The following is a 26,230-nucleotide window of genomic DNA, read 5'->3' on the forward strand; positions in this document are numbered from 1 at the left end:
TGAGCATGCGCGCTGGCCAGACCAGCACAAAGCAACACATAACACCAAGAGATATGTTTACTGATTTTTAAACAGCCTAAATAGAAAAGCACCGTTGTTTCACCTAGGGGGGATATATTCGCCATAAAAAGGTGAGTTTGTCTTTATTTCTGGTTATTTTCCCACGAACTGCGGTTCCCTTCTATGCGCGGAAAGGTTTGGTTTGTTTTCATTTGCGCCTTCTGTGGATTCCCATTTCCAAGCAGAAAGAGTTAAGGACGCAAACGCAGGAGAAAGTACACACCGACGCGCGGATTAGAGATTGGATGAACCAATGACTATTCTATCGTTTAACATTGCAGTCCGAGGCTTTATTTGGAACAACAGCATCCTGTCCACGGCGGTTTGGGACGTTTGAGAGCAAATCTATAATGTTGCATATGCCTGGAACAAAATGTTCTTAACTGCCCAACGTTGGAACCTGCCGACTTTATATGGGCCACGATTTGCGCGCCCATGCAAAGTTCCATCATAATTAAGGCAATGCCTGGGGCAATTAAAATGCAGAAATCTAATGTTTTATAAACCAGAGCAATGGTCCTGGATTGGAAATCGTTCACTATTTTGATTGTTTAAATAAAAAACAGTTTCCGATCTTCAGTGTGGCACCTATAAAGCTGTTCATTAGTCAAATAAATAAAGGAAAACAATGTAATTGCGTATCTCTTATAATAGACTCCTTTGTCTACTTGTGTATTGCCTTTATTGTGCATTTATTCTCCGTTTTGTGATAGGCCTATATACCCTAGCCTACAAAGTTGAAAACAAAACAATATAGCTTTAAAAAAGCGTGCGTTTTTTGTTCAGCTAACGTCACTGAACAAAAGGATGCGTTCTGCAGTCTTAGCAGCCTTCCAAAGAAAAGGTGTACATTGTTATTGTGCGCTAAGAGGGGCCCACTTCTCTCCAGGGCCCACTTGTTTGTTTTGGTTGGGTTGGGTTGGATTCATCTCCTTGACCTTATAATGTATCGATTAAATCAATCACAGACAGATATCCCGTCCATCGACAGCTTCGATCGACATTGTCAGCCGACATTGTCGGCAAGCGACAGAATCATATAGCTTGCGATGGAATAGGCTATCATATCTTTCATGTTGATGTTTTTTCTTCTCTTTTTTTTGCATTCTTTGGTTTCAGGTCTTGGAGCGCTCTACTCGCACAAAGGAGGAGCGAGCGGGAGAGTGTGTGTGTGTACTACACACACACACACACACACACACACACACACACACACACACACACACACACACACACACACACACACACACACACACACACACACTCGCTCGCGCACACACAGACAGGCGGCCCATCCCCCTTCACTCACTCTCTCTCACACACACACGCACGCGGGGCGGACCCTCCCCCCCCCCCCCCCTCTCTCTCTCTCTCTCCAAGGCGCTTTCCGCGAATTGAGAACTTTTTGTACCCGAGCACAAAATAGTAGCGCCAGTTTTGAGTAGGCACTGGGGCGTACTTGCAGAATGATGGTGGTGTCTTTAAGAAGTCATTCAGGTTGTAAACAAACGTCTGAGAGAGACTGACGACAGACGAGAACGTGCTGTTGCGCGCACATCGCCCCGTCAATATGGCATAAATGCGCACTCAGCACATTTCTGCAGAAATGTAGCCTGGACACAGATTTATTCTTGGGGGAATTTGATTAATCTATAAATATATTTTAATTAAATTAAAAGCACCTTTTTACTTTGTTTGATACGTGCTCTATAAATAAAGATTAGGCCTATTATTATTATTATTATTATTATTATTATTAATATTATTATTGTTGTTGTTGTTATTTATCCCACTGTGGTGGAGGCTTAGCCCCCCCCCCCCACCCCTCCAATAGTCAGCACCCCTATAGCACCCCCAGTCAAAACATTCTGGAGCCGAAAATAGCAGATCTACAAGCCGCGCTACGAGCTTGTAGATCTGCTTTTTTCCAATAGCTAAAGCATAACATAATGCTTAAAAAATATTTCGCCCCAAAAATCTGAAAACTTTAGAAAACCTTGAGTACCGGTATTTTTACATTGGCAGTCTGATGCCAACACTTACAAGTACGTTTTAAATACAACCTTTTTGTTGTTATTGTGGTAACATTCCTGGTTTTACTCGAGTAACAAAAATAAAGTATTGAGTAGCCTACTTCTTCCTTCCAACCACTAACTGTCGACAGATAGCGTTTCTATGTCATGCTGTGTTGTCACATGCAAGTCGCATGTGCACATGCAACCGCATCCATGTGCTATGTGCTATGTGTGCCTGCAGAGCGGCCTGTAAACCTATACGTTCCTGTTGAGTAAATGTGTCAACTGCCGCAAGCTATTTCTGGACAAAAAGCCTAGTGTTTTTTTTTGTTTTTTTCTGCTTTTCTTTTCTTTTTTTTTTGGGGAACAACATATAATTTAAACCAGTTTACAGACACAGGCGTGGAGGGAACTGAACCATTATACGTCCCTAGAGTACATGCGACCATGATTGTGGACATTCTTACTGGGTTATTCATTAGCCATTGTTTCACTACACGGGTTGTTTCTCGACGTCTGGCTCGGGGGCCATCCAGGGTCCAAATGGACGCTTAACGGGGGTCTGTGACTCTGAGAGTTAACCCAATCTGGACGTGAACCCCTTTTGGTGTTTTAAGCATTATGTTATGCTTTAGCTATTGGAAAATAGCAGATCTACAAGCTCATAGCACCCTGTGCCGTGCTATACGAGCTTGTAGATCTGCTATTTCTTTTGAAATTGTGAAAATGTGGCGCAAATCTTTGAATATATTCTTTCAGAGCGAACGTTTTTTACTCAAATCTTTGCTTCTGGGAGGTCACTGGAACAAGACATTTTCAGATGGGGATCGGCGGCCAAATATCATTCTGGGGGTCCTTGACATGAAAAACGTTGAGCACCACTGACATAGAAACATGGGTTTTTCAGAAAACCAAGAATTGGCCTCAGGTCGAAATGGGTTGAATTCTCATATCATTAGGGTCCTTTCTCTTGGCGGTCCTCCGGACCGGACGTTGAGAAGCAGCGTTTGGTTGTAGAGAAGCGGCCGCCGCCACCCCACTGCGAGAGGCGCTATAGTGTCCTGCTCATGCCTGTAATCTCATGCTAAACCTGACATTGAGTGCACACGGGGGGATGACCACATCCAAAATAGAGCTGTAATCTGGTGGGATTAACCACTTTAACCCCTGGCAGTGTCCCAATATTGGGGATGTCGCTATACAGACAAGCCCATATCTGAAGTGAGTCCGATACAGGGAAGGCCCCCGGTTCGCTTCCCGGGGGCTTTAGCTACGAGCTTGTATAGATCTGCTATTTTTCAACAGCTAAAGTACAACATATATAGGTCTAATGCTTAAAAACACCAAAAGGGTATACCCGCCCTGAATGAATGGGTCAAATAGCTGCAGTGTACTATCTCCCAGTATAGTATAGTATAGTAGAGTGTTTCTCAACATGCTTTCACAATGACACCTTCACTCAGTCTGTGCAAACAGAACTGCTCTGTTTGTACTGTGACATCACGTGAGCCGCTGGGCTGAGCCCCGTGCCGCAGGTTGAGAAACGGTGTAGTAGCTGCAGAAAGTAGGTGGGGTGGCAAAATGTAGGCCAGCGGCGAGTGTATCTGAGAATGTATAGAGGTATTCACTATACTCTCCCTGCCCTGGGGTTGTTGTTGTGCTGAGAAAAAGAACAGGAGTCGTTTTCAAGAGAGCTCGCTCTGCACATGCATTTTTGCGCAAATAAATACACAGTAGTTACATGCATATATGCAGATTACACACACTCAGGTGCACGCGCGCACCCACACGCAAACTGTCCCTTTCTATTTAATCCAGAGAGGTTTTTGTGAATGGATCTCCTTTTACATTATTCTCTCATACACCCATCTCTCTCTCTCTCTCTCTCTCTTTCTCTCTCTCTCTTCTCTCTCTCTCTCTCTCACTCTCCCTCGCTTTCCCCTCCCCCACTCATACATAAAACAAACAGAAACCAGACACTGTGCATGGCTGCTGATGCTCAGTGACAGAGGTGTTTGTCTGTGTGTGACTGTGTGCGTGCGTGAGTGCATGCGTGCGTGTGTGCGTGCGTGCGTGCGAGGCAGAGGGAAACGATGCGGTGCGATAGGGGATGTTCCAGAGCAGAAGTGGTCTGCATTTTATCTAGTGGCGTTATCTGAAGTCTACACCGACCGTATACACATGATACAATAACACGCTGTATGTATGTACTCCGCTCGTATGGACACGCATGGCCGGGGGGCATGCAGGGCGTCACCCTCACCACCGGGAGCAGTTAGGGGGTCCGCGGGCTTGTGCGAGAGATAACACAGATTGGGATCTGATGACAGTTCTAGCAGCTGCACCCTAAACAGTTGTCAACTCCAATGTATGGAGCTATACGCACAGTTGCGCACGCACGCACACACACACACACACACACACACACACACACACACACACACACACACACACACACACACACACACACACACACACACACACACACACACACACACACACACACACACACACACACACACACACACACACACACACACACACACACAACAACACACATGCACACACACCTGCGCCACACACACTCAATAAGGTTCAATAAGTTTACACAGTTCAAAAAAGGTTGCAGCTGCCTCAAGCAGTCACACACTTAACCTGTTTTCATACTGTAGATAGATAGATAGATAGATAGATAGATAGATAGATAGATAGATAGATAGATAGATTGAAAGAGTTCAGTGAAAACGAATGGTTTTAGAGTGGAGGTAAGGGGGGTTTCCAGTGAGAGAACCAGTCTGTCAGCTCTTTGGGAGTGGGGGGCAGGGCGAGGAACTCATGGAATCTGTACCACTGACGTGTGTGTTGGCCTTAGAATGTGTCCAGTGTCTATATACGTGTACACTGCCAAAGCCTGAACTCGTGTTAAACTAACTCTGAGAGTGTAGAAACAGAAGAAAAGTGTCTGTACGGGTCCATTTGGTTCCGCACGTCTTGCGTCAAGCGGCTGACGACGAGTTGGGGCAGGATTTGAGCACATGGCACCGTTTGACGCAATGGGGCTCCCCAATGCGTCAGACATGTTGGTGTGACAGGACCTGTCCTGTTGCGTTGCATGCTGATCAGGATGGATGACTGATGATCCTCTGCCTGTCAGAGTACGCAACCCGAGCGGCGCCGAGTCGACTGAAGCGGACACTGCTTCGGGTGGAGGCTCACACTCTGCTCAAGTTGCTTTTCAATGTTTTTCCAGCGGAAGCAGCATCAACCTGTTCCATTCCGCCGCGCGCGGCACGGCCCGAGAGTGTTGAAAAAGGGTCCCGTCGCGTCAAACCTGGTGGTCAGATTTGACCCCAACTCACCACTATAGTTTGGCTCAGTGAGAATAAAGTAGTAGACTTTGTATTAGTCACTACCTGAAACCTGCTCAGATGTCCGATGTTGGCATGCGTGCATACATTCACATACTGTCTGATACACCCATACAGTAACTGCATGGATGTGAGTGAGTGGGTATGAGTGAATGGGTGTACACCAACATGGGTGTGAGTAGGCTATACACATACCGTACTCTGTAATGTATGTGGATGACTTATATTGTATACAGTATGTGCATACATACATACATTATGTATGTGTGTATAAAGAGGAACTGTGCAGACAACCAACTGCACTGGGAACAATTGTCAATAGATTCATGTGTCAGGGAACACGGGGGAGGGAAGAATAACGCGTGTGTTTTCAAACACACGTGTCCTGGCCTCTCCCCCTGGCTCAATTCAATTCAAATGATCTGTATTGGCATAAGAAAACATGTATTGCAAACAGTGTATTTGAAACAGTGTTTCTAATATGCAGGAAGTGTACTGTATGTGTCTATGATCATGTCTTGATATAGTGGTGCAGGTGGTTAGAAAGTGTAGCTCGGTTTGTGCAGTGGGTGGGTTGCAGAGTCTCGCTCTGGCGAACCAGGTCTGCCTGTGGTGGCCTTTCTCTGTTGCAAGGCAGTCAAAGCTATATGCATATATAGTCAAAACAGTCACCGTGCTCAGGTATTCTGCCACTGTATAGCCTACACTCTTTTTGGGGCCAAATAGCATTCCTTTTTGCTCTGGTTTTGGGTTGAGTGTCAGATAGATTTCTGTTTTGTTTTCTTATCTTAGCATGAGACCTTGTATTGAACTGTACTTTCCTGTTTCTTTTCCTTCCTGCTAACCATTGTTCAATCAATCAATCTGGTTTAGTCCAGTGGGTTTACTGTCTTGTGGCTGTGCTTGTGATTGAATCCCCAAACCAGCTGACTATAGAGCGTCGCAGTCCCTCCCCCTTTCAGAACAACAAACGGCCCAGGAAATGAAAACGCAATGCATTTCCCCATAGGCAGTTCTTATTTAATTTATTTAAAGACCTTTTAAGCGTCGTACGAAGCCAACTCTTGTCGTGACAAATCATGACAACACACACAATATTTTGGACCAAACAAATAATTACAAAGAAAGACAACAAAAAAAGTGTTGTAACCTGCCGTTCTTTTTCTACTTTCTAATTCTTTGTTTGTCCCGAAAAATTCTGTGTGTTGTCATGATTTGTCACGACAAGAGTTGGCTTCGTACGACGCTTAAAAGGTCTTTAAATAAATTAAATAAGAACTGCCTATGGGGAAATGCATTGCGTTTTCATTTCCTGGGCCGTTCATTGTTCTGAAAGGGGGAGGGACTGCGAAGCTCTATAGGGGCATCCCTGTATGTTTTCACTGTAAGTGAGGGCATGTCTGGGTAGGGTCGCTTTATTCTAGCTGGTTATAACATTTAAATGCCGTCTTCTTAATTTTGATAATGAGTGGGTATCGTCCTAATTCTGCTCTGCATGCACCATTTGTTATTTTCCGTTGGGGATGCGCAGAATGAAATTGCAGGGTTCTGCATGCAGACTATAGAGTCTCAATTTTGGTGTTTGTACCATCTGTAAGTTATTGGTTGGCAAAGGGGGACCGCAGACTTCACGACCATAAAGGCTCCCTCACAGACCTTGGGGCCCATGGGGTCCCATGCAGGGGCCAGAGCCAGGGGGGGCTCATGGTTTACTAGATCTGGGAAGATTAACTCCGGACCAGAGGGCTTCCTGTCAGTGCTACTTGTACAGAGACCTACAGACTGCACTTATTATGTAACTCTGCCTTGCCGCCAAGCAGGGAACGCTTACAAAACTTGTTAGGGTGCTTTTACGGTTGGCTCCAACGACTTGAGGGGTAGAAGCAATATTATAGCCGGCCTGGGGCGCTGGTTTGGATTTTCACTAGTTCTAAGATTATTGTTTTTTACTTACCGTAAGTAAGAGTAGCATGGACTCATGACCCGAGGCCAATTCTACTTTGCATTCTAAATCAGTTAGTTCTCAAACCTTTTCATAATTCAAAATTATTCAAGATGTTTTATTATTTATAAAAAAATAGCAGATGTAATGGCCAACGCACACAAACAAAAATCTAAAAGGACACAGATGCTTTCCCGGCTTTAATGGGTTAACACAATGTAGAAATAATAGTCATTGTGCAGAATGTTTGTTTTTCAAACTAACTAAAACATATCAGATCTACAATAGATAGATTGACTTTTTTCAAAAGGAAAAAAAAGAGACATATTACAACAGTGCTTAGGCCAATTGGATATTGTTTTGTAATTATATTCAGAATCTACAAAGACATCACTTGTAACTTTGTAAGTAAAGTTTTCAAATTGGCATAAAGATACAGGTATGTCAAATTGTCCATATAAGAAACTAAGAATTGTATGCACACTTTGTATGTACTTTACGTGTCACCAGTGCTGCCCACATGTCCCACCCTCACGCCACGGCCACAATGGGCCAAACAACCCCCCCCCCCCCCCCCCCCCCACACACACACACACACACATAACCCTAAAACCCATGCAGTGAGCCAAGCCACACAGTGAGACACACACACACACACACACACATGCAGTGAGACATGGAGGCACAACCCCTACTTTTATTGAAACTTTTAAACTCACTCACTCGCACGCACGCACGCACGCACGCACGCACACACACACACACACACACACACACACACCTTGAGTCATCGAAATATGACTTGTATCATAATGACTTACACTTACCGCAATGAGAGTGGAGATATAGATAATGCATGTGACATCTTGTTTAAAAAGGAGGGAACACTTATGGTTTGCACACAACCTGTTGCACAATGACACACATTCAGCGAGATCTACGAGCTAACGACGCGTCACACGACAACATGCCGGCGTACGACAGAGTATATAAGGTGTTTAACTGATAACAGATTTAGCAGAGTGAGAGCCTCAGCATGGGGCTTCATGCTGACTCACTACTTCCACTGTCTTGGCAGAACTCAGAGCAGTTTTGGGAAAGTTTTCCCAGAAAATAACGCGTTCACATTCTGAAAACGCATTAGCTTTATCTGAAAATGACACATTGTCGCAGCAATGCGTCATTTTCAGCTAAAGCTTTCTGGACAATAACAGAAAACAGAGAATACGCTAGTATAGTGTCGACTCCGGTCAACCGCATATAGGCACACACACACACACACACACACACACACACACACACACACACACACACACTAGTACTCACATATTCTCTGTTGACCCAGTCAAAAGCATGCATGAGCTTTCACATAGGCCTATTGGTATTTTTTACAGCCTCAGGATGTTAGTGTGTTAATGTCACCATGACGACATATTCTGGGCTTAACGTGGTGGTAGCATCATAAAGATGAGGCTTGAGGGCTCAAATACATCTCAGAATGTATGTGTCTCACATTATCAGCAGAGGCTCAGAAAACGCCCCATTTGAAGAGATATGCCAGGGACCCCCTCCATAAGAGAAGATTTGTACGGCTCTAGCAGTGATTCTCAACCCGTTTAATTTCAAGGACCGCTGAGGAGAGAGGAAGAAGAATGCAGGGAGGACCCAACACTATCTGTGCGTGAAGACCTTGACAAGTTTCCCAGAGTCAGAGAGAAAGCATTAATATAATTGCACAGAATAATGATATGAAAGGAATGCTAAATCTTAGTGAATATAATTGGTTGAAGCAACGCACAGAACCAACACAAAGTAAGACAGGCCCGTCAAGTGTAAAATCAATGTTAATTTAATTTGGTCAGAGTTCCATTTGTACACTCTCAGAGTCCATTTGGTTCCTAACTATCATTTAGCTGGGGACCCCCTGTAACTCCATTAAGGACCCCTGGGGGTACCCGGACCCCACTCTGGGAACCACTGCTCTAACCACCAATGCAGCAGCCCCCCTGCAGAAAGTCAGCAGGATTATGGGATGAATGCCGGGGAGGTGGAACGCCATCTGTACTGTATACGTGCTCGGCTCGCCGCCTGCCTGTTGCTCATTGACTTGTCATGTTCAATCTCCTCATCCGCCACTGACCTACATGTAGCATGCAGTCTGGCTCAGTGAAGTTGTTCTCTGCCGCACTGCTTCCCAAACTTTGTTTGTTTGTTTGTTTCTTTGAGAAGAAGTGGTTCTCAAACGAGCGGACAAAAGCTGGGATACCCCCGCACGCTGCATGCATACACAAGTTACAAGCTCACAACGTATTGCGGTGCGGCGCGATGTGAGCTGGTAGATTGCCAATTTGAGCAAGCGCAGGTTTTTAACTCTGTGTCTCTCTCACACACACTCACACACACACACACACACACGCACGTGTGTGTGTGTGCACGCGTGTGTGTGTGTGTGTGAAGCCTGACAGTCCTTGAATTGTAAATCGCCATCTTTCTAGATCCGTTTGGGCCCAGCTGGCCATTGGCTGACTTTAAACTATAGTGACTGGAAGCAGAAAGTATTCATTGATGGAGGGGAAAGGAACTGGTTGGAATAACGTGTTCCTTCCAGGCTTCCACGCGCTACGTCCAACCAGGGAAACCCTGTCGGGTGTAAAGGAGCAACTTGGACACTCAGGCATGAAGGAAGCATGAGTTCAAGTCCGTTGCTCTCCCCTTGTCCCCCATATATGGGGACTAGGTTGGTGGAGGGTGTGTAGAGCCCAGGATCACATTAAATGATTGACACAGGGGTGAAAGATGGGTTACAAAATCGTGGGATAAAAATATATATATTAAAAAAAAAGCAGAAAGTATTCATGACCATGTTTATTAAGGTAATACAGTCTAGGTGAAGTTGGGCCCAAATACATGGACCTCTGGAGCTATGGGATTTTTGGGCCCAATGTCAGCGCCACAACAGGCCATTATATGAACTTTCAGGAAGTCAGGATTTCCTACTGGCTTCAGACACTATTGGCTTCACTGCCCCCCTGGGCACTACACTGTCCCTCTGCAATTGATGTTTGCGTGTACCTATGCCTAAATTGTAACTTGTGTCTCCATTTTGTTTTGTAGGGATGGAGTTCCCTGTGGACCTTCTGGCTGACTTCAGCCAGGGCGAGCAGGAGCGCTTGTCCGAGGAGTACATGAAAAGCATCCTCTGCACCAACCCAGACGCACTGCAGAAAGTCACCCTGGCCAACCGAACACAGGTGACAAATGACACTTCTATAAAGTAGAACCCGACCCGTTAACAGAACTTTGCGTCCGATGCCTGTGAGGATAGTGGGCCCCAGAAAGATTGGCAAAACAATTCAGATTTATAATGACAATATAAAACATGATGCCAGTAAATAAGAACTTAAAGTGTGGAACGCAATCGATTGTTTGATCGTTACGCGTGATTATCTGAAGAGGCGCGCGGCCCACCCATTTGACCGAAGATGAGTGGTCAGTCGGGTCCAATGGGCAAGTGGTTCCATGTGTGCACTTATTTTACTGTGAATTGTTGTCTTCATCAACCCATTAAGACCTGGAATGCGACCACTTTAAACCATTTTAAACTTTATCTGAAAAATAATAGCTGATATACAAGCTCATAGCACGGCACTGCTACGAGCTTGCAGATCTGCTATTTTTGGAAAAATGTGTGCAAATCTTTGAATATATATTCTTTTAACTCAAATCTTTGCTTCTGGGGGAGTCCCTGGAAATATGATACATGGGGGTCCTTGACATGAAAAAGTTTGAGCACCACTGATATATAAACGTAGGCTTTTCAGAAAACTGTCATGATTTAGAAAACATTTATAGAATCTGGTCTCAGGTCTCAATGCGTTAAAGTTTTTTGGGTTCTCCCCTTCCCGTCAAACCAGGTGTCCATAGGTCTTACCAACGTGGGTTTCGTCCCTCTGTACGGGTCCAACGACAAGCAGAAGGTCCTGGCCCTCTTCTGCCCGTCGGACCAGCTGACGGCCGTGGCTCTCTACCTGAGGAACCGATGGTGGACCATCGACGAAATTCTCAAGACGGGGAACGCTGCCAGAGACGGAATTCTGCAAGTATGACGAGAGACGTTTCACCAACATTAGGGTTCTGTTCAAACCACTTGGGGAGTCATTAGCCCAGAATAGCCTATCTGCAGCATGTTGCGCTTGTAGATCGGCATGTTGCGCTTGTAGATCGGCTATTTACATTAATTTGGGTCCCGGGGAGACCTCTTTTCTCTTTTGGGTCTCGAGCTAAAACGTTTGGGAATAACTGGTCTAGACTGGTCTAAAGTGGTTAAAGCGGCTTTAAAAGTGATATTTGTTTGTTGAACAAAAACATTTTTTTTGTTTTGTTAAAACGGTAAAGCTCTATATTCGGAAAATAATCATAGAGTTCCAGTTCCAATTTGGTCTTATTTATTTGTTTCGTCACTTCATCCACCAGTATGAGTTCTCTCTCTTGATAGATGAAATTAGTATCCCAACCTGAAAATGTATTCACTATTGAGCTGGAGAGACAAGGGAGACCACTTTTACTGAACAAACATTCTATAGCAATGATTACTATCAGAATACATAACTATTTAACACTTATAATGTGAGCATTTATTTATAACGCTAAACGATAATAGCGATTATGGTGCCATCCCTAATGTCCTTATGTACATCGATACAATGTGTGTGTGTGTGTGTGTGTGTGTGTGTGTGTGTGTTTGCGCGTGCGTGCGTGCGCTCCAGGTGCAGACGGTTGGCGAGCGAATCGTCCTGTACACCCTGAACCGGGTCGTGTACAGGGCCCACGAGATGAGCTCTGAGGAGCTGCCGTTCCTCTGCCACGCGGAGACCGACTACGCCAAGGTCCTCTGGAAGAACGGAGAGGCCGTGGGCTTCTACTCCGTCAAACCTCCCGGTAAACACCCCCCCCCTCATCCCTTTTATAACAGTGGTTCTCAACCCGTGGGCCCGGGGGGGGGGGGGGCATCAAAAGTAATCAAAACTCATCAAACATAGGCCAAACTAAAGTGTCAAATCAGCTCACATCGCTTTGCGTTGGAGGCGTTATGAGTTTTTAGATTTTCACAATACTTAGCTCGCAGCTCGCAGCCTTAAAAGGTTGAAAACTACTGTTTTATAACTTTCACATTCCTATATGTGCAACTTTTCACTTTTTGGGGAGTACGTTTTATTTTATTGAACACTTGTAAATGTATGTAAAGATTTTTTTATTATCCTGTGAGGGAAATTCAGTAAACAGCACGTGGTACTGTAAAAGACATTAAGGCTAAAATGATAACACAAAAAAGTCCATTACCCATTGTGGGCCTATATATTGAATTCATCAACATAGAATAAAAAAATGTACACGATAATACATGTCATCAATAAATACAAACACTATAGCAAAAGCAACGTTAGTGAATGACACCTCCTTTTGATGGAAATTTACATTTACCTCCCCTTGTGGTCTCCTGATATATATCATATCATATAAATCTTTTCAGGCCAGTTTTGAAATAACTCTGCTCACTGTGTGCCTCTTGGTAAACCACACCCTCTTGCAGTGGCAGCCTGTGCTGAAATGAACTACGCCTTCAACAATCTAGAAACCATCCGGGACGGTCGCGGAACGGCCGCGCGTGCACAAACGCGCGTGCACAAACAAACAAACAATAAACAATAATAGTAAGATGCAGCCTGTCAAGTGTCAACCTGTCACCGGGGGACTAAACAGCACACACGCACACAGCGAGATAGAGAGAGAGAAAGAGAGAGAGAGCTCCGCAGCGCACACGTTACAACCAAGTGGGCACTGCCGCACTGAGGTTGAGAGAGACTCGACCAGTGAGCACCAGCCACAAGTTCACAACAACCAGCCGGCCCGGGTACTAACGTATAATTTGTTTTTCTCTTCAACACGGACCCGGCCATAAATCGATCAATAAGCTGCATCGTATCGCATCGCATGTAATAATATCCTTACCATGGCTGATCATATCATGCCGACCCTTCGTTACAATGGCAAGCTTTTCTTGAAGTCCTTCCTTCTCGAAAAGGGCTTTGACTGTAAATACACCACCACAGTTTGTTCTCCTAGTCCAGTCATTTTTGGTGTTCTCAATCAACCCACAGATGGGAACTCGCACAGAAAGTTTCAAACACCCAGTACTCTTTTCTCATTGGACAATATTTTCAGCAGATGGGATCCAAGCAAGACGTTAACGTCACCAAAGGCCAGCTAGCTGGCCCTGGTACTTGAAAGAAAACGCCCAGCAGGGCAAACTCGAAATCTGATTGGCTAAGGAACCTGTCAATCTCTATATTGCTCCCATTCACTGGATTTTCTGCAGGCCTCACGGACAAGGAAATAATCTCATTGGTTAAAAAAAACAAGCGCTGTTGTACCTCCACAGAATGGAAGCAGAGCACCCAGCCTGTCTGAGTGAGAAACAAACAGTGCAGTGGCAGCGAAATAAATACAAGATATAATATTTGTTAAAAAGAAAAACTTATTTTAAAATATAAATTTCTGCATCAGGCAAGTGCAGGGCCAGCAGAGAAGGCCTTGCTGGCCCTGACGGCCCACCACTGCCCTCTTGTGGCTTAACACATTGATTGCTAGAGTTTTCTATTTGCTCAGGCTTGGTGGTGCTGAGCGATTAACATTGGACTTTTGAACTTTTTCGGGGCCCACAGCGAGGGGCCTCTTATAGCGAGAATCACACCGCATAAATCAAAAGAAAGCCTAACTTGTCCACTTCAATTTAAAAATCACACCCCTGTGAAGTGAGCAGTGCAATGTTGCATTGCACTGCTCACTTCACAGGGGTGTGATTTTTATTATTATTACAGTATTAGTTTTTGTCTTATGAAAGCAGAGAGTCTTCTGTTTCATACGGTATATAGTATGTACATGTCGCTATAGGCCTTATTTTGTGAATAATAGTTCTTCAGGTCCATGCCTTGGACCTGAACAACTGCATTCAATAGCCTACTGACAAAATGTACATGGGATCAATGTGTATTTGTTTTCCTCCTAAAAGTAGACATTTAGGGCTTTCATTCAGTGTGTAGTATGTATATGATAATTTATTTATGTTTATTTTTATATCTGCCTGTCAATCTCTGTGACTTTAAACCTTTATAACTCGCTATGATGATAACTTCATGATGATGATGATTATGCGCACATATCTGATCATTGTCTCAATCGCAGTAACAGCTGGGGGCAACAAAAGTCTTGATCAGTGTAGGCTACCTTCCACCGATCGTTTCAGAACGATAGTATAACGGTGAGACGCGTTACTGGATCGGTGAGTTTAGTGGTTGACATGTCTGGACATGTTTGGGCAAAGAAGCACGTATAGGAGCGATCAGCGATGGAAAAGAGCTTCATCCACGGTATCGAGAGAGACGCTAAGCCCGGCTGTGATATCGAGAAAATGACAACTCTGGCTTCCGCAGTTTAGGATGAGACATGTGTATTCGTTATACATTACAAACGGGTCGATGACGTCCCAGACGCCTTCATTGCGGTCTTATCACTGCAATTATAATGAATAAAAATATTAAAATCACACAACCGATAGTGATGGCTGCAGTGCATTGGCTGGCGAAGACGCTATGGCGATCTCCAACAAAAGACATGTAAAGCGGCCAGTTGATCATGGCGGTCCCTCGATAATGTCATTCGTTTCGTGCATCTGTCCATGACTCCGTGTGTGTGTTGCAAACGTTATGAAATGCCGATCATTGCAGATTATTCTTGGTTTATATATGGGCAGAGGGCAAATCGATGCTTACACGGCTGCGTTATATCTTTTTCCGAGAATGAGAGAGGTGCAAGGCAGTTGAAGGCACAGTGGCAGTGGGGGGGGGGGAACTCAAACTGCCAATGCGATCCGAGACGAAGAGACCTCCCCCACAATGCTCCCTCGGGAGAAACCATGTAGAAACAGGAGGGGAGGGGGAATCGAGTGTATTCACACACACTAGAGCATGGGTACGTCCATTTTAGATCCCCTGACATCTGCGTTGGTCTATGCCGTGCAGGCCGCCTCCATTACGTCGTAATGGATGCAGCCTGCCCGCATAGACCAGACCTCTTTTCAGGAGGGGGGGGGCTTTTAACTCCCGGATCACATACCGGATCTTTGTAGAGCCGATCGGTGTTACTTTCTATGTTGTCCGGGCACGTATAAAAATGAAGTACAGTAATCATTAAAAAAACCATAAAAATACGCTATGCGCATACCGTGATCGAGATATAAAAAGCGTATGGATACGTTTCACGCATTTGATGTGTTAAATGAGTATGTTGGACCACAGCTGCCAATATTAGACTGTGAAAAAGGAGATTTTCTGGTTGGGGGGCCAGACTTTGTATTCACTTAGTATTCACTGATGTTTTATCCCTATTTCTGGTCAGACTGAATAAAATACATGCATTGCCTTCTTGGATATGTTCTGATGTGTTTGATAATATATTATTTTTTGTTCCTTTTCGCAGGAAGCTTATGTAGTGTGTTCTCAACTCAACGCTATCAGCTTCCCGTGATGGACTCCATATTTGTCCGAAAATGTCACCGCGGAAACGGCTTCGGCGTGCAGATGTTGGAGGACTTTGTGAGCAGTTTCAGAGATGACTGCCTGGGTGTGAGATACCCCGTCTCCAAAGCCATGTTCAAAGGTACACACACACACACACACACACACACACACACACACACACACACACACACACACACACACACACACACACACACACACGCTTTATACACTAAGCAAAATTACACTTTGGTAGAGGTGTGGGTTGTGTAGTTATCTTACCATGATGTACAATTGGTGAGATATCTTGAGTAGTTGGGGGACGGGATGTTAGTCAGACCCGCGTGGCCGGTTACAACTCATCCGTGCTGCGTAGGGGTGCACGATTATGAAATTATGACCGATAATCCGATTATTAGCAGGGTCATGTCTGCCGATACCGATTCTGACCAATTAAAGATCTAGGTTAGGTTTTGAGACCCACTGGTGTAGCAGAGTGTTTCCAATGAGCCAGCATGCAGAATAGCAGCACCCTGACTCTGTTTGACCAGAATGGAAGCCTTAACTAGTATCGGGTAACACCTAAATGAAATCGGAAGAGGCCCTGAAGTAGGAAGAGTTATTTCCAATATATTTTGCTCCTCTAAATTTTGAATTAAAAAATATAATAAATAATACAATATTATTGTACATCTTAGCCTACCTTGCTTATTGTAAGTCTCTCTAGTAAGAGCGTCTGCTAAATGCCTAAATTGTAATTGTAATATATATTGGACTTTGCTTTTCTTATTGGGTAGCGCTGTCGCCTCACAAGTAATAATAATAATAATGGATTTTATTTATAACGCACTTTACATTCGCAAGAATCTCAAAGTGCTACAGCAGTGAATAAAAGCAAAAGAAACAACACACCATTAAAAACATCTAAAAGAACAGGAACATTTAAAACATAAGGGCAAGGCTATAAAAATGCTTTGGTAAAAAGGAAAGTTTTGAGTCCTCTCTTAAAAGCGTCTACCGACTGTGGGGCTCTTAGGTGGGCGGGGAGAGCGTTCCACAGTTCGGGGGCGACCGAGCAGAAAGCCCGGGTTTGAGGAGGTTGGTGTTTGAGGAGAGGGAGCGGGTTGAGGATTGAAGGGTGACAAGTTCCTTGAGGTAGGGGGGGCGTTGCCGTGGATGCACTGGTGGGTTAGCAGGGAAATCTTGTATTCAGTCCGGAATGAGATGGGGAGCCAGTGGAGTGAGCGGAGGATGGGTGTGATGTGATGTGCTCGTGTTTACGCACTCATCAGGACCCTAGCAGCGCTCTTCTGAATGTATTGGAGCCTTTGAAGGCTCTTGCTAGGGATCCTGATGAGAAGTGCATTGCAGTAGTCCAACCTGGAGGAGACAAAGGCGTGGACCAACTTTTCAGCATCAGGTAGAGTGAGGGTGGGACGGAGTTTGGCGATGTTCTTGAGATGTAAAAATTATGTTTTGCAGAGGTGTTTGATGTGGGCCTCGTAGTTGAGGTGGGGGTCCATTTTAACACCCAGGTTTGTGACAACAGATGAGAGTGGAATGTCCTGGCCAGAGAAGGTGATGCTTGTGATGGGGGATGATTGAACCTGGTGTGGGGTGCCGATGAGAATGGCTTCTGTTTTGGAGCTGTTTAGTTGCAGGAAGTTGTGTTTCATCCACGCCTTTATCTCCTCCAGGCAGATGGTGAGTGTGGATGAAGGTGATGAAGATGGTGACGGGGAGGACAGTGGGGCAGCAGAGCGGGGAGGGGTTGGGTCTAGTTTTATGTACAGTTGTGTGTCATCAGCATAGCAATGGAAGGATAATCCATGCCTGCTGATGACACGGCCGAGGGGAAGCAGGTACAAAGTGAAGTAGAAGGTTTTGATTCACGCTGGGGGCGTGTTCTCTCATTCGCATCATCAGCGCCCATACCCTAGGTGGGGTTGTCCCCTAGGGTAGGTAGTAGGTACCCTCACAAAGAACATGCAGTAATCCTGGTCTTTATACTGCCTCCCCCTGGTCGGCCTGATGGAGGGAAAGGAACTAGTTGGAAACGCGTTCCTGCCACGTGCTACATCCAACCGGGGAAACTCACCCCCCACCAGGTGAAAAGAAGCGGCCTCCTCACTCCTCATGCATTGAAGGAAGCATGAGCTCTGTTCGGGTCTCTCCATAGGTTGGCAGAGGGAGAGTAGCACCCAAGATTTCTGCATAGGCAATTGGCACCGGGTGAAAAATGGGTTAGAAAACTCATTGGATAAAAAATAAAAGAAATTGAAAGTGTGTGCATGGAACTTATGATTGGTTGTGTGTCCACAGTGTGTGAGATGTACCTCAGTCAGTATCCAGGTGACAAAGACGTGCTGTGGGAGGTGGAGGGTGTCGGCAGTCCCAAACAGAGGACCAACATAGCCAACAAGATCCACACCATGAACATGAGTGGTAAGACCCCCTCAGGCAACATTGTAATAGATGGTATATTGTTGCTGTCAGGCAGAAATCTAGTATGTCCACATTCTAACTAGCCTTTTCGTAAACTAACGCCCTACTTGAGCGTACTTCAGCGTCACACACAAGCATAAAAAGTAGATCCACTAGCTTGAAACTGCTACTTTTGGATTATTCAGATCACACGTTAATGTCAGGTGGAAACGGAACCAATAAGAATTGTTTAGGCCTCACTAAGATATCAAATGTGACTACAATATGACTGGGGAATAGGAAAAGCTTATGTACTTTCCTCTTTATTTCTTCCTCAGCAGTATCCAGGAATTTATCATTTACAGAAAAGTCTATCGTGTCGAGTGAAGTGATTGAAACTGATGTGGTGATGGAGGAAATCACCTCTCACAACAAGAACAACGAATCTGTGGAATACACCATTCAAATCTCGGTACGTTTTGTTTCCTGTGTTCAACATTATCTTGCAGACAATATATAATTAACAATTATGAAATAATAAATAACAATCCTTGTAATTTTTAGGAGGAAGTGACCACGGTTAGAGTAGCAAAAGGTAAGGTTTTCAACATACTTTTTCTTTTACATGCTTCATTGTGTGGACTTTAAAAATGAATGCTCATATCTATACATATTTTTTTCATAACAGTTTCAGAGATTGACGCGATTCCTGTGACAACCAGAGTTAGAAGTTCTGGCTCAAAGCAACGGAAGATGAGAGAGGAAACTGAAGAAGTGTCCTCTACACCCACCCCGGACACAGCTGTGCTTACATCCAGTGAATTGCCAGAGAAAATTGAAGCCGACATGAAACAGACACTTCTAGATGAGGAACCTCAGACACCGGAGATCCCCAAGCTCCAGAGAGCCATGGTGGTCATAGTGGACCTGAAAGCATCTTGCCATGAGCCTCAAGTGGAGGAGATGGAAGAAATTACACATATTAAGCAAAATATTCCTGCCAAAAATATGGATGACCAGGTTACATCTCCAACCATTGAAACTCGAGCTCTGCGGAGCAAAACAAAAGCTGTTGCAGATATTCCTCAAAAACGCAGACCCTTGCGGGAAAACCCTGAGGTGGACTACGCAGAAGCCATCGATGATGAGATTGGGGTGAGCTCAAGTGAGGAAGTGGAAGCACCAGTTGCTGAAAAAAGAAAGAGAGGCAGGCCTACGAAGACAGTTGTATCTACACCAACACAGACATCCACTAGACACAAACAGGTTGAAGAAAAGAAAGACAAGGACGAGACAGCTGTAGAAAGTAGCAATGACATGGCAGAACATGTTGTCGAAACCAGAGTTCTAAGGGGAAGGAAGCCAGAAGCACCCAGTCGTGAGTCCAAAATAGTCCACAACCAACAAAAAGAAGCAGAGGTTGAGGAAAAAGAGGAATCTACAACAGCTGAGGACATTAAAGTACAGGAAGAAGGTGAAATAGTGGAAAAACCTGCGGAAACAGATGAACCCAAGACGGATGAGGCAGAAAACACTGAACAGGAATCTGGAACTCCTGACGATGAAAGTGAACGGCCAAAAATCGAGGCGGAAAAAGAACATATCAAAGAGAATGAAGAGAAGACAGAGAAAGGGGAGGGAGTTGAAGCAGAAACACCTGCAGTCGAACCTGCACCTGTATCTGTAGAAGGAGAAGAAAGGGCAGAAGGAGTGACACAAGAACCCCCACCGGCAGAACCTGCAACAGAGGAAAGCCAGGACGTTGCTGCAGTGGAGATGGTAGAAGATATAACCGTACCCAGTGAGGAAGCTGAAGAAGTGTTACCCACACCCAGCTCAGACTTAGCTATTGATACACCCAGTGAACCTGCCCCTGTATCTGTAGAAGAGGAAGAAAAAGTAGGAGTGACACAAGGCACCCCACTTGCAGAACCTGCAACAGAGGAAGGCCAAGAGGTTGCTGCAGTGCAGACAGTTGAAGATGAAATTGAAAACAATGATGAAACTGAAGTGTCTTCCACACCCACCCCAGACAAAGCTTTGGTTACACCAAACGAAGTACCAGAGAAGATTGAGGACAGTATGATACAACCACCTGCAGATGAAGAACCCCAGAAAGAGGTTACATCTCAAATCCCCAAACTCCAGAGAGCTTCTGTGGTCTTAGTGGACCTTAAAACAACTTGCCATGATCCTCAAATAGAGGAGATAGAAGAAACACCTATTCAACAAAGTGTTTCTGCAGAAAAGACTGATGAAGAAGCTGCACCTTCAGTCATAGAAGAGGAAGTGCAAATGGAAGCAGCAGTGACAGAGGAACCTATGGCAGAGACCAATACAGATCAAAGCCAATTGACAGCTGTAGTAGAGACTTGTGAAAATGAAACTGTGCAAAATGAGGATGATGGAGTGTCAACCAACCTCACCTCTGACTCAGCTGTGACAACACTGACTGAAGTCCCAGAGCATGCTAAAATGGAGGTGAACTCAAGTGAGGAAGCGGAATCACCAGTTACTGCAACAAGAACTTTAGGAGGAAGGAAAAAATCTGTTGAAGCAACACCAACACGCAAATCCACAAGACACAAACAGCAGGATGAGGACAAGCAAGAACCAGTTGTCAAAACCAGAGTTCTAAGGGGAAGGAAGTCAGCCCCAGCTGAAGCAACACCAAGCCCCAAATACACTAGAAGCAAACAGCAGGCTGAAAAGAAAGGCAAGGGAGCGGCAGCTGTGGAAACTAACAATGAGGAGGAAGAACCAGTTGTAGAAACCAGAGTTCTAAGAAGGGGAAGGAAGTCAGCCCCCGTAGCACCCAGACGTGAATCCAAAAGAGGCCGCAAAGGACAAAAGGAAGCAGAGGATGAGGAACAAGAGGAACCTATAGCAAAAGTACAGAAAGACGATGTAATAGTGGAACCACCTGAGGAAACAGATGAGCCCAAGACAGATAAGGAGGCAGAAAACACTGAACAGGAATCTGGAACTCCTGAAGATGAAAGTGAACGGCCAGAAATTGAGGCGGAGAAAGAACATATCAAAGAGAATGAAGAGGAGACAGAGAAAGGGGCGGGAGTTGAAGCAGAAACACCTGAAGTCGAACCTGCACCTGTATCTGTAGAAGGAGAAGAAAGGGCTGAAGGAGTAACACAAGAACCCCCATTGGCAGAACCTGCAACAGAGGAAAGCCAGGACGTTGCTGCAGTGGAGATGGTAGAAAATATAACCGTACCCAGTGAGGAAGCTGAAGAAGTGTTACCCACACCCAGCTCAGACTTAGCTATTGATACACCCAGTGAACCTGCCCCTGTATCTGTAGAAGAGGAAGAAAAATTAGGAGTGACACAAGACACCCCACTTGCTGAACCTGCAACAGAGGAAGGCCAAGAGGTTGCTGCAGTGCAGACAGTTGAAGATGAACTTGAAAACAATGATGAAACTGAATTGTCTTCCACACCCACCCCAGACAAAGCTTTGGTTACACCAAACGAAGTACCAGAGAAGATTGAGGACAGTATGATACAACCACCTGCAGATGAAGAACCCCAGAAAGAGGTTACATCTCAAATCCCCAAACTCCAGAAAGCTTCTGGGGTCTTAGTGGACAATAAAGCAACTTGCCATGATCCTCAAATAGAGGAGATAGAAAAAACACCTATTCAACAAAGTGTTTCTGCAGAAAAGACTGATGAAGAAGCTGCACCTTCAGTCATAGAAGAGGAAGTGCAAATGGAAGCAGCAGTGACAGAGGAACCTATGGCAGAGACCAATACAGATCAAAACCAATTGACAGCTGTAGTAGAGACTTGTGAAAATGAAACTGTGCAAAATGAGGATGATGAAGTGTCAACCAACCTCACCTCTGACTCAGCTGTGACAACACTGACTGAAGTCCCAGAGCAGGCTAAAATTGAGGTGAACTCAATTGAGGAAGCGGAAACACCAGTTGCTGCAACAAGAACTTTAGGAGGAAGGAAAAAATCAGTTGAAGCAACACCAACACGCAAATCCACAAGACACAAACAGCAGGATGAGGACAAGCAAGAACCAGTTGTCAAAACCAGAGTTCTAAGGGGAAGGAAGTCAGCCCCAGCTGAAGCAACAGAAAGCCCCAAATCCACTAGAAGCAAACAGCAGGCTGAAAAGAAAGGCAAGGAAGCAGCAGCTGTGGAAACTAACGATGACGAGGAAGAACCAGTTGTAGAAACCAGAGTTCTAAGAAGGGGAAGGAAGTCAGCCCCCGTAGCACCCAGACGTGAATCCAAAAGAGGCCGCCATGGACAATTTATAGAAAAAGTACAGAAAGACGATGTAACCGTGGAAACACCTGAGCAAAGAACCGAGCCCAAGACAGATAAGGAGGCAGAAGGGGAAAACATTGAACACGAATCTGGAACTCCTGAAGATGAAAGTGAAGAGCCAGAGATTAAGGACATCAAAGTACAGGAAGAATATGCTACAGTGGAAACACCTGAGGAAACAAAAGAGCCCATGGCAGATAAAAAGACAGGAGAAAACACTGAGCAAGAATCTGGAACTCCTGAAGGTGGAAGTGAAGTGCCAGAAATTGAGGCTGCTCGGGAACGCGATGAGGCCTCATCTGATGAGGGTGTTGAAGCAGAAACACCTGAAACTGATCCGGTACCTGTAGAAGAGGAAGAAGGAGTGACACAAGAAACCCCACTAGCAGAACCTGCAACAGAGGAAAGCCAGAAGGTATCCTTGGTGGAGAGGGTTGAAGATGAAATCGTACCCATTGTGGAAGCTGAAGAACTTTCACCCACACCCACACCTGACTCATCTATGGTTACACCCAGTGAACCTGCACCTGTATCTGTAGAAGAGGAAGAACAGGTGAGCGTGACACAAGAAACTCCACTGGCAGAACCTGCATCAAAGGAAAGCCAAGAGGTGGCTGCTGTGGAGAGTGTTGAAGATGAACTTCCAAACAATGAGGAAACTGGAGAAGTGGGTTCCACACCAGCTCCTGACGCAGCTGTGGTTGCACCTATTGAAGTGCCAGAGAATATTGAGGACAGTATGACACAAACACCTGCAGATGAAGAGCCTCAGAAAGAGGTTACATGTCAAATCCCCAAGCTCTGTGAAAATGAGATTGTACAAATTGAGGCAATAAATGAAGTGTCAACCGACCTCAACATTGACCCTATTGTGACTAAACTCAGTGAAGTCCCAGGGCAGGCTGAAGAATTAGCTGTGGAAAGTAGCAATGATGACGAAGAAGCAGTTGTCGAAACCAGAGTTCTAAGAAGGGGAAGGAAGTCAGCTCCAGTCAAATCAACACCAAGCCGCAAGTCCACAAAAGGCAACCCGGAAGAAAATAAAGACAAGGACGAACCAGATGTGGAAACCAGAGTTCTAAGAAGGGGGAGGACGTCAGCCCCAGTTGCACCCAGACGTGAGTCCAAAAGAGCCCGCAAACAACTAAAGGAATCAGAGGATGAGGAACAAGAGGAACCTATAACAAAAGTACAGAAAGACGATGTAACAGTGGAAACACCTGAGACAGATAAGGAGGCAGAAGGGGAAAACAATGAACAGGAATCTGGAACTCCTGAAGATGAAAGTGAAGAGCCAGAGATGGAGGACATCAAAGTACAGGAAGGAGATGCAACAGTGGAAACACCTGAGGAAACAAAAGAGCCCATGACAGATACGGAGACAGGAGGAGGAAACACTGAGCAAGAATCTGGAACTCATGAAGATGAAAGTGAAGTGCCAGAAATTGATGCGGAGAAAGAACATACAGAAGAGAATGAATTGGAGACAGAGAATGGAGAGGGGGTTGAAGCAGAAACACCTGAAATTGAACCTGTACCTGTATCTGCAGAAGAGGAAGAACAGGTAGAAGGAGTGATACAAGAACCTCCACTGGCAGAACCCACAACAGATGAAAGCCAGGAGGTTGCTGTGGGTGAGAGGTTAGACGGTGAAATGAAGCAACAGCAAGGCGAAGAGAAAGAGGAGGAGCCTGTTGAAGCAGAAAGTCAAGAAGAAGAGGCTCCAGTTGTTGAAACCCAAGCACCACCCAGTGTTGTGCCAGAGAAGACTGAGCCCACTGTGCCACAAACACCTGCAGATGAAGAGCCCCAGAAAGAGCTTACATCTCAGATCCCCATGCTCCAGAGAACCACTGTGGTCTTAGTGGACTTGAAATCAGCTTGCAATAAGCCTCACATGGAGAACATAGATGAAACGACACCTGAAACGACACCTGAAACAACACGCAGATCCACGCGGCAAAGACCCGAGGTTGATTACGATGAAACAACATGCAGTTCCACGCGCCAAAGACCCGAGGTTGATTACGATGACAACAGTAATGATGACATTAAGGCAGTTCCAGCAGAAGCAGTAATTGATTCTAATGATGAGGAGGACAATGCTACTGAACAAACTGCAAATGAGGAAACGGAGAAACCAGTCGATGAAGACACTCCAAAACGCAGATCCACGCGGCAAAGACCTGAGGTTGATTACGATGAAAACAGCAATGAAGACAAAGTCTCTGAACTGACTGCAAGTGAGGAAACAGAGAAACCAGAGCAGGACGAGGCAGCCAAAGGAATAGATGTGACTAACAGCATCACAGGGGAAATTGAGGAGGATAATGTCATACAATTAGCATTGGAAGAAGATGAGGAAGAAGAGACCGCAGAAACAGCAGAGGAGGAAGGAAGAGATGAGCTTGCCATCTCAAAAGAGTCTCCGAAAGTTGAAACCCGAGCTCTCCGGAACAGAACAAAAGCTGAAGCAGTCACCCCTAAGATAAAGTCCAAACGACGCCATCACGATGAGGAGGAAGTCGAGGAAGTAGTAGAGCTTTCAAAGTGCAGACCCACACGGAACAGACCTGAGGTCGATTACACAGAAGACGGTGATATAATAAGTCCTCCAGTTACACTCTCGTCCGGTGCTAAACCTAGAAGACAAAGCACTAAAGGGAAAAGGCCTGCTCGGGAACGTGAGGAATCCTCATCTGATGAGGAGCAAGAAAAGATCAGCCTAAAAGTTAAAACATGGGCTCTCCGGAACAGAACAAAATCTGAAGCAGACACTCCTAAGATGATGTCCAAACGACGCCATCGCGATGAGGAGGAAGTCGAGGAAGTAGAGCCTCAAAAGCGCAGATCCACGCGGCAAAGACCAGAGGTCGATTACAGCGAAGATGACAAGATGTTAAGTCCTCCGGTTACACTCTCGTCCGGTGCTAAACCTAGAAGACAAAGCACTAAAGGGAAAAGGGCTGCTCGGGAACGCGATGAGGCCTCATCTGATGAGGAGCAAGAAGAGATCAGCCCTTCAGATAAGAAGAGAATCCTACGGAAGAGAACGAGCACTGAGCCAACGCCAGTTCGCAGATCCAAACGCGCCGCCAACATTTCTGAATAGTTTGAATAACCCAAACATATTACAATTACTGCTAAAGGGGACCACAGACACGTTTCTATTCACGATAATACCTGATTTACATTTGGTTGCATATTGCGCAAACACCTGCAGGTGCACGATCCCGGGATCGTGCACGAGCCGGCTCGCCACCAAGTATAAACCAGGTCTTAGTTTTGCAAAGAGCCAAGGGTTGCATATTTATGTATATATATATTTTTTACTAGTTGAATACCTGCTATATTTTAAGTAAGTGTATATATTTTACTATGGCTGTGTGTGTGTGCCATTTGTTTTTGTTTTTAGATTTCCATTTGGCATTTTATGGCCAAATGGAGATTTGGCATTCAGACCGTATAGGACGTGTGGGGACGTGTGGAAACGTTCTATGAAATACAACCGATGGATCCAGAGGACGTAGCGCTTTTTCATTGATAT

General features: G+C 45.2%; 1 protein-coding gene across 3 annotated transcripts; it reads left to right on the forward strand.

Moving 5' to 3' along the window:
• On the forward strand, positions 1-26,230 carry LOC310872434 (uncharacterized protein). Of its 3 annotated transcripts, XM_083784323.1 has the most exons (11): positions 1-131; positions 10,500-10,636; positions 11,300-11,485; positions 12,152-12,323; positions 15,921-16,100; positions 18,281-18,403; positions 18,721-18,854; positions 18,947-18,977; positions 19,071-22,928; positions 24,108-24,655; positions 24,704-26,230. In XM_083784323.1, the coding sequence occupies exons 2-11, from the start codon at positions 10,502-10,504 to the stop codon at positions 25,793-25,795; spliced, it is 6,459 nt and encodes a 2,152-aa protein (XP_083640449.1). In that variant the 5' UTR covers positions 1-131; positions 10,500-10,501; the 3' UTR covers positions 25,796-26,230. The 3 variants fall into 3 exon arrangements, with proteins under 3 accessions (XP_083640449.1, XP_083640447.1, XP_083640448.1); XM_083784321.1 differs by having other exon boundaries at positions 19,071-24,655; XM_083784322.1 differs by having other exon boundaries at positions 18,724-18,854; positions 19,071-24,655.

Source organism: Protomyctophum parallelum (genome assembly GCF_964188405.1).
Source record: "Protomyctophum parallelum genome assembly, chromosome: 15".
Lineage (NCBI taxonomy): Eukaryota > Metazoa > Chordata > Actinopteri > Myctophiformes > Myctophidae > Protomyctophum > Protomyctophum parallelum.

Coding starts and splice junctions, on each gene's coding strand:
- LOC310872434 (XM_083784321.1), top strand. CDS start 10,502: ATGGAGTTCCCTGTGGACCTTCTGGCTGACTTCAGCCAGGGCGAGCAG. Junction 18,404..18,720: donor CCACACCATGAACATGAGTG/GTAAGACCCCCT, acceptor TTTCTTCCTCAG/CAGTATCCAGGAATTTATCA. Junction 18,978..19,070: donor CACGGTTAGAGTAGCAAAAG/GTAAGGTTTTCA, acceptor TTTTCATAACAG/TTTCAGAGATTGACGCGATT.